Here is a 9,477-nt window from a genome sequence, read left to right on the forward strand (position 1 = left end):
TCAGCTAAGCCACGATAGCATAGGACGTGTCCGTTCTTCAGCACTGTATAAGCCTCCTGTGGCCTCCTAACCTCACTGAGCCCTATTACATCCCATTTAACACCCTCTAATTCCTCGAATAGTACAGCTAGACTCGCCTCACTAGATAAAGTTCTAGCGTTATATGTAGCCAAGTACAGATTCCAATGGCGGCCTGTCCGGACCCAGAGATTCTTAGCACCCTCTGCTGCGTCGCAGGTCTGACCGCCGCCTTGGTCAGTTGCTTCGCAGCCGCTGGGGACTGAGGGCCGAGGGTTAATTGGTGTATTCATGTGGGAGGTAGTGGCCAAGTACTACACCAGGGTGGCCAATCCTGCTCTGGTGAGGGAGTGCATTGCTGGCTGTGGTCGCCAGTGAGGCTGCACCCCAGGCCTTTTTAAGCTTAAGGCCTTTTCAAGCTTATTCGAGAGCTTAAGCGAGCACCAGCGACAACGCTGGAATGTTCCATGACTGATGTATCAAAGATCACGCATTCCACCAGAGGTCAGATTACTCGACGGCCGACGAATGTCCTCGCCGCTATCACTGTACAGCGCAAATTTCTTGTACCTTGACTTTTCATTTTCCGGTCACAAGTTCGCCCAAATAAAGAGTTCCGTATTTTTGCTGCAGACTTCTTCACCTTCACAACTAGGTGAAAATATTAAGGTGTGCTTTTGATAACAAAAGAAATTAGGTCTACAAAGTTTATGGCGTTGAGCCAGCGTGGGCAATCCAAGCAACCGAAGCATTTCAGAAAGCCATTTCGAGAATACCGCGATAAAATTAGCCTTGTAGCTTTTCTCTATCTATTCAATGCACTTTATTAACCTCGATAGGATCTGATCCTATGTTACACTGGCATATTCTAACATTGGTCTTACGTAGGCCAATTATTCAGGCAGCTTTACGGGTGATGGTGCTAGATTTAGTTTGCGGCGAAGGAACTGTATCTTTTTCTCTGCAGCGGTACAAATTTTGTTCGCGTGCGGTTTCCAACTTGTCTTTTGAAAGGGTTAAGCCTACGTATTTTGTCATGTCAGCTTTGGTGAAAGTTCTGCAATTCATCTCATAATTGTATTTAATAACGTGCTCTCTTGGGTTAATAACTTTGAGCATGACTTATTCAGATTCATTTATTTTAATTTTCCATTTAACGGCCCATCCTTCTATAGCTTTAAGAGCTCGCCTATGTGACGCCTGGTCATTCTGATTATTAGTTTCACGATATATTAAGCAATCATCTGCGAATAACCAGACGGTTATGTCGTCGCCTATGTGATGACCAATATCGTTTATGTAAACCAAGTAAAGAAGGGGTTCTAAGACGGATCCCTGTGGTACGCCTGATGTTATCAAGAGATTAGATTTGCCATCCTTTATTTTGACAGGGTGCGTCTGACCTGTAAGGTACGAGTGGATCCAAGTAACAGTTTTATCATTTATATTCCTTTCTATTAGCTTATATATTCGGTATATATGTACCACCCGGTCGAAAGCCTTGGACAAATCTATAACATATAGCGTCGATCTGTTTTATTTTATTCAGTGCAGTTGAAAGGTCGTTAAATGTGTCTACCAACTGTGTAACAGTGGAGATGTTCCGTTGAAAGCCGTGTTGGTCAGGAAAGAAAGCCTTCTTGTCTTAAAGGTAACTATAGATTGATTTTTTAAATACGAGTTCAAGTAACATGGAGCACACACACACGTTAATGAAATAGGCCGATAGTTTTCAATGTTATGCTTTTCACCAGATTTGTAAGTGATCGGACTTCACGGCTTCGCGCCGCTGGGCCGTTGGAATGGCATGGCGGCATCTGCCCTGTTTCTTCGCCCTCAACGTTCCCCGAGACGCACCAGATGCGGCGACAACCCTGCCGCAGTGTCCTGGACCCTTCAAAGCTGTCAAGTCCCCTCGTCAATCGCCTTGGACACGCTTGGCTGAGTGACGCTTTTATGGCCTGAAGATGAACTATTTGCAGTTCAGGCTGCTCGGAGGAGGCAGTCGCTTGTGCATTGCTATGTTCAGGCTTCTGCGAGATGCACCGAACAATTAGCCGAGCGCCGGAGATTCTTCATCGGACACCTTTCCCACACTATGCGGTGTCTGCGACTTGGTGACCCGACTAGGAGCTGGCCGTCCACTGCGCCGACGGCGATACCGAGGCAAGGGACGACTGCACCTGACAGCACACCTGAGGTCTCGGCCAATTTTCAGGAATGTGCGCCGCAGTAACCCGTTCATTGTGTGTATGTTCCTTTGTGGCATGGTGACCCGACTAGGAGCTGGGCGTCCGCTGCGCCGACGGCACTACGGAGGCAAGGAACGATTGCACCTGACAGCACACCTGACAACGCAGCCTGTTTCCAGGCATGTGCATCCCTTCTTTGTGTGTATAGTGTCTTTTGTTCGCCTCCCAGGCACCGTCCGTCGTCCAGGAGCGCCGCTCTCTCTTTCCTGGAGTGCGAAGGAGGCGGTGTTCACTTTTCACTTAGTGGGCGGAGATGAAGCCAACGTGTTCATTGGACTGTCCTGGACTTGTTTCCTCCAGCGAGGAATCCTGGGAAGGTCCAGGCTTTATAATGCGTGCGTCGGGACGCTCCACGCATGCTACGACAGGCTACTAGAAGCCACCACGAGGCTTTTACACGCCACCAACTCATCATGTACATAAACGCTCCTGTTGTCAGCTCCGGTTCCTGATCTCGACTTCTCCCTGAGAGCAGGCTGCTCCCCTGGTCCTATGGGCAGACCCCCGACCACATCAAAAGGCAGACCCCCGACCACTTTCGCAACTACCCAATCATCTGGCATCCGTTTCTGTGCTAGCGGTGCCTTAAATATGATTTCGAGACAGCGGGTCAGTCATTCCGCATGCGTGCGTAAAAATGTCTTTGGTATACAGTATGGGGCCCATAGATTTCTTGTTTAATATTAAGAAAAATTGCCTTTATTTCTTATCTTTATATCATGCATTGGTGAAATATACGGGAATATACGGGAAAGGTGAAAACCATCTCCAGAACAATCAGTAAAGAGGAATTTTTTTAAAAAATCATTAAAGCAAGTTGTCATACGAGAGGAGTCCGACAAAAGTTCAACATTAACGACGATGTCACTGGGACCTTCGTTATTCAGTGACAAATGTCGCCGAAAGCTGCGTGTGATCGTTGTTCATGAAATTAGTCAACGTCACACCATCAAAACTTGTTTTAGCAGCAATCCTGTTCGTGCGCAATGCAGTGCTTAGCGCCGAATTTTCATTGCAATATTTTGTCAAGTCCGTACTTTCACGGCTAATTTCCCGTGTTAAATGTGATTTCTTGTGTGATCCATGTGTTCTGTTCATTTTTTATTCTTTCGCGTGCCCATGATTTAGGGACATGTGCACGTAGCGCCATCTCTCGTCGATGACTGTGGTGGCCTGCCCTAACTGAATGGGAAATAGACGAAAAAGATATCTCACGAAAAAGGATAGCTATCAAAAACGACTCCCGGTTCTATACAGCAGAGGCTTATTTGAACACTCTGTTAAAATTAGTCTCGCACAACAAACCGCGTGGCTTCCCAGAGTGTTAAATATTTTACAATGAGGCCACATGTGTTTCTAATGGGTGGTGCTCAATTGTGCTGGGAAGCCTCACGCTTTGTAGTGTGATACCGCAATTTCACCAAAATGTTGTGGCAGGTCACTGCTGTATAGAACCCTGAGTCCTTTTTGATAACTTTCTTTTTTCAAGAGCTGAATTTTTGCGCAATTTTTCATTCAGTTATGGCAGGACGCCGTTGCTGCCACCAAAAGATGGTTCCACGTACAGACGTCCCCAAATCCTGGCAATGAATTGGCACAAACCTGTTCACGCAGAGACATACGACACCTTTAAATTGAGCCCACATTGCACTGACGTCATTCGTCACGCTGGAGCTATCTAAACGTAGTGAAAGGTTAGCAGTACTGCTTGTGTCATCGTCTCTGTCAAAACTTGGAACATCCGTACTTATGCTGCCAGCTTTTGGGCATAGAACGGTAGGTTTTTCTTCAAGTGAACTATCTGACGATCTGAAAGGTCGGCCTCTACCGAAACATCATAGTCTTAGAATTGCCTGTATAGAAACAGTAAGTCTTAGATCCTGATTTACCAACTACGCGTGTGCACTTGTCAAGTACATGTCATGAGTAAGGAGATCACGCAAAGACGACGAAGAAGCAGCTGGAGAGGCACTCGAAAGGGCACGAGCGCGTGCACCGTGTGGCACTCTGCTCGATGCGCATGACGCTAGCCGAAAACTAATGTGGAAAATGAGCTGGCATTGTTTGCGTAGCTGCGGTTGAAGAACGTTGCCTGGTCAGCTTTGTACTGGCGTCAGCGGACGTTCAGTTCCGGATGCCGAGACGCTGGCATTCTATAGTGCGGCCGTCGACTTCGATGACCTAAGGAGAGGCTCCTCGAAGGTGTTACAGCTTCTTGCGGTAGTTCTGGAGGCATCAGCAGCAGTCCCCCATCGAAGGTCGGCCAGCAACAAACCCTGGGATGCCACGTCGCAACTTGGAGCAGAAGCCGAGCTCGTAGTTAGGTATAATCGGCGAAGACTCCCTGTCACGTCAGCAAAGCCGACCGGGCGACTTGTCCGGCCGCTACGCATCGCAACGACAATTTCGTCATGATCGTTGGCAACTTTGGCGTTGGACGCCACCTGACAGAGTTAGGACTTTCAAAAGACTCCGATCGACGGAACTAACGGTTCCACTACACTAGAGTGTTCCGTTCAGACGACGATTTGACTGCGAAGCCAAAGTTGCCAGACTGTAGTTTGGGCTCCAGACATTCACATTATGTAGACGTAGCGAGGACTGAGAACTCTATTTTTAGGTTATTTCTGGAGGTCTGTTTGGTGTGTGTTGACAGTTTTCAATGTTGTTTTTAATTGAGCCTCCGAAAGCCGCGCAGTTTCATGTCACTAAAAATATATGTAAATAAGCCTCATTGGCATTTTATATTAGGTGAGTACTCGTCGAGTTAGAAAATTTATCAAAATGAATTACTCAGATCTCATTAGTGAAAAGACTGTTAGCGGCTACTCCAGTATACTGGAAACTATATCTGCTAGGTTTTCTTCGGGCAACACAATTTCTATTTTATTGCGATAGCAATTATGTGGACACTCTCGGCGGATTTTTGCCGTCGCCGTCATGTCCCGGATGTGTGTATATATATATATATATATATATATATATATATATATATATATATATATATATATATAAACAAGAAGAAAAATTCGGAAGTACCCGACCGGGGATTCGAGCCAGCGATCCCTCACTCCCCAGCGCGCTGCGTTGGACAACTCAACCACACGGCATGCATGCGCCGGCGAAATAACGGCGAGCTATTTATGTTCACGATTTACCGCGGGTGGTACGCAGATCTCGGTGGAGCTTGAGCGTGTTTCTTTCACGCAACGCTCCTACATTTTCCTTCAACTTGAAAACTGCCCTTGAGACGCGCACAACAAAGAGGCCCCGTTCTGTACCCCCTCGTGATATGGAAAAAAAAGTTAACACCGGCCACACCTAGCATCAGACGCCCCCGGGCGTAGGAGACGCAGACTCCATGCGCCGCATTTGCGTCACTCCACGCGCCGCAGTTTAAAAGCAAAAACATATAAGAGCGTCTCATTCTCCATTGTCGACACGCAGTTTTGTCCATCCCCCAGAGTGGGTATGTGCCATAATTTTGTGGAAACAAACAAACATTGTCGACACATGCAGCGCCTTGTTCAAGCACAAACACGTAACAACTGTGAAAGTTGTTTGTTCACGCTTGTCCTGTGTTACCTCTGCGTTCATTTCGGGCGTACTTCTTCGTGCTTCAGCGGCGCGCTGCAAGTACCGAGCTGCTTGTCGTTCTTCGTGTGACGTTCTAATTTCCTGCTATCGCATTCATTGCTCAGTCTTTGCGGCGAAAACTGTGACGTTTTTAAATTTCTTCGCGCTCGATGGTTGGTCGACCTTATATATACACAAAGGTTAAGCATTTACTCCCAATGAAATGCGGCGGCCTGGCGGGAATCGAACCCAACGCCATTACCATGATAGTGCAGATAGAGCTATCAATGTAACGAATAAACCTCCCTAAATGTTTTGGACGCGCGGAACAGCAACCAAGAGCTGTTGCAGTAGCGCAGATTAACTGCAATGACTAAGGCACTGGATCGAGAGAAGCTCTTCCAGCCCCCATCTGGCTTCTAACCGGAGACTGGTAGAGGTTTATTCTATAGAGCAGATTAAATGTAATCGTCTGCAGCCTCTAGACCTGTGTAAGGTGGCCGTCCTTGCGCTATCGAACACTTCGCACACATCGACCTTGGTCTTCGCGGAGTACTCCAGGTGAGCCATAGGCACAGGTCTTCACCGACGTGGTACGCCCTTCCTCAGAAACACCGTGCCTGTGCTTCATCATGGCTAGATCTGCCAGCATGGGCAAGTGGTTGCCGGGGTTCATCACCTTTGCAAAGATGACGGACACGCTGGCGAAGACGTGGCGGACCTCCGGCCTCCACGACTCCGGTTTGTGCAGGAAGTCGGGCGAGTCGATGCTGAAGCACATCAAGGTCGCGCCTATTTTCAGGTGCGACAGTGGCTGCAACCGGTCATAGTCCTCCTGCCCCGCTGTGTCCCATAAGGCCAGCTCAGCCCTGACTTCGATGGCGGCGACATAGTTCTCCAAGACGGCAGGCACCGGGGCATCCGCAAGCTCGCCATCACCGAAGACGTTTCGAGGACGCCTCTTGCTGCCCTCACCGTCGCCGACGATGACCAGCTTTTTTCCGATCGCGGCCATCTGTGGTCTTCCGACCGAGTTGGTTGGTTGGTTGATCCTATGGCACAACCCACCACGGGGGATCGGCCACGAATCGTGCGGCAGTAGGATGTGTGAGTGAAAAAAAAAAGGGGGGGGGAAGAAAGAAAGAAAAAAAAAGGATAATTCTAAAGAGATAATTTTAGGTAAGCGAAAATGTTATTTGTGTTCGCGGTTTCCCAATTGAATGCTAAAGAGATAGAAAAAAAATGGAAGAGAAAGAGTTAGTTAAATAAAAGCATTAAATAAATTATGAACGATAAATGAAATAAATAAATCACCGGTATGTACTAGAAATATTAGCATGGTAGTCTTTTTGATTCGTTTATATAGTTAATTACTGCCTCACATATGTCCCTGTTGCAGTGACCCAGTGCCGACGCCCCCAGGGAGAGTAATGTCGTTACGGAAAGCTCAAGCCCAAGTTTTCGGAAAGGAGGTTCAAGAAATCTTTGCCTTAGATGTTGATATCTGCGACATTCTGTGAAAAAATGCTCTATGGTTTCTGCTTGCGAACAATAGAAACGCGCTGCCTCCATGGCAGTATTCTTCTTCTTCTTCTTCTTCGTATGCTTCTTCTAGGAAACCTTTCATTATGAGAAAGCCGATGGTTCATACTGAGCGCTTTATCTCAACGTTCTATAGTAATTACTCATTTATACCTTTAGAAACTGTTATGTGGGGTCCAGTTTATTTTTGCAAACCGTAATTTTTAAAAGGGGGAAAGTAATGGTGAGTTTTGTGGATTTATTGCTGCTATCAGTGGCACGAATGCGCGAAGAGAACGAAGTTGTAGAGGAAAAAGAAATAATAAAACGGAATGAAACAGCAAAACGTGCTGTTTTACAAACTGGTAATTTTTAGTTATAACAGATCGAATAAGCGCAGCGGCATCGAACAAAAACCGTACTGTCAATACTATGTGACAATGTTCAATGTGGTAATATGTAGCAAAAGAGCGTCAAAACTATAGCGGCAGACTACGAAATATGTTAGGCAAGCTTGCCATATTAACACAACGAGCGATACAAAGCATCCAAAGGTGTAGCGCATCCAAGAAGGGATGAAGCTAAAGACACGCAACACGCATACACAGCGCCAACGTTCAACAAACAGCGCATGTTTTTGTTGAGCACATTTGTTGAAAGTCATTTGTTGAAAGTTAGCGCTGTGTATGTGTCTCCTTCGCTTCGTCCCGTCTTGGATGCGCTATACCTCTGGATGCTATGAATCACAAAGAAGCCCGCTGTTCAACCTTGAGCGATACAAATCAAGGTTAACACAACGAGCGATACAAAGCATCCAAAGGTGTAGCGCATCCAAGAAGGGATGAAGCTAAAGACACGCAACACGCATACACAGCGCCAACGTTCAACAAACAGCGCATGTTTTTGTTGAGCACATTTGTTGAAAGTCATTTGTTGAAAGTTAGCGCTGTGTATGTGTCTCCTTCGCTTCGTCCCGTCTTGGATGCGCTATACCTCTGGATGCTATGAATCACAAAGAAGCCCGCTGTTCAACCTTGAGCGATACAAACTCTAGTGATATGGTCGTGAAGTTGACATATCAAGCCTACAACATTTTTTTAACAATTAGGGTTCTTTAATAGGGCATAAAGATGGGCTGATTTGAGAACACACATAACTGCAATTGGTAGCAGGAGAACACGGGGAGGAAGAACTCTTGCACGGAACCCCTATAAGTACTGAGGAACCAACCAGCGAACATACTGCCACGGTACTTAGGGATAATCCCTCGCAGCGGGTTTGAGAAATCACGCCACGAGGCACCGACCAACGAACCTCGGGCAGAACAACTCTTTTTTTTTCATTTTTTTGAGCACATGACAACAATACTTACTTAAAACCGAAAGACTAGAGCATTTCGCTTTGCGTTTCATTTACGCTGTTTACTCGCGTCACTCTAGTGTAAGAAACTTCCGAAATAAGTATACAACATGCATAAACATATATAAGCGACAAGGTTGGTAGGATAAAAGCTGCATAATGACAGCTTCACTAGTCCCACCAGCCTTAGAAAACATAAGCAGCAACATGGCAAGAATTGTCCATACATACACTTATAGCAACATTGAAAAAAAGAAAGAAATACATACAGGAAACGAAAACAAGAAAACGGGAATTTAGCGATTTGAAATGGCGCAGGGAATATTTTTCAAATGACGCGTAAGAAAGGTCACACTCACAATAGCAGTTGGAGTAATTGTATTTTAGTAACAAAACGTATGTTTTCATCATATAGTTTATATTTATTTAGCGTTCAGGGAGGACAGTAAAAAAGCATTTGAAGACCGCAGCTTGTGTGTGGACGCGGAATTGCCCATATTCAGTGTATCGGTTTGCGCGAGACGATTGGTTGGTTTTCAAATTCTCGATGTTCCTGATATGAGTGTTACCCCCAGTCGTTTCGCGTTTGGAAAAACTCGTAAGTTCTTACTCGTGTAGGTGATCAACTCGGGTAATTTTATATTTCAGAAATAGATCACGCGTATGTCCCTTGTAGGGTAGGTCAGCAAAAGCCCGTAAGGCTTGCTTCTGCAGTGTAACTAGATTACCTAATGATCTTTTTGTACTGTTT

The 9,477-nt window shown here is 46.1% G+C and overlaps 1 protein-coding gene across 1 annotated transcript; it reads right to left on the minus strand.

Annotated features, from left to right (window-relative positions):
- Positions 1-6,357: 6,357 nt before the first annotated feature.
- Positions 6,358-6,861, minus strand: LOC119372664 (rho-related GTP-binding protein RhoC). Its single transcript, XM_037643143.1, has one exon. It carries the CDS (start codon positions 6,859-6,861, stop codon positions 6,358-6,360), a length of 504 nt encoding a protein of 167 aa, XP_037499071.1.
- Positions 6,862-9,477: the final 2,616 nt, after the last annotated feature.

Source organism: Rhipicephalus sanguineus, chromosome 1, assembly GCF_013339695.2.
Source record: "Rhipicephalus sanguineus isolate Rsan-2018 chromosome 1, BIME_Rsan_1.4, whole genome shotgun sequence".
NCBI lineage: Eukaryota > Metazoa > Arthropoda > Arachnida > Ixodida > Ixodidae > Rhipicephalus > Rhipicephalus sanguineus.

Coding starts and splice junctions, on each gene's coding strand:
- LOC119372664 (XM_037643143.1), bottom strand. CDS start 6,861: ATGGCCGCGATCGGAAAAAAGCTGGTCATCGTCGGCGACGGTGAGGGC.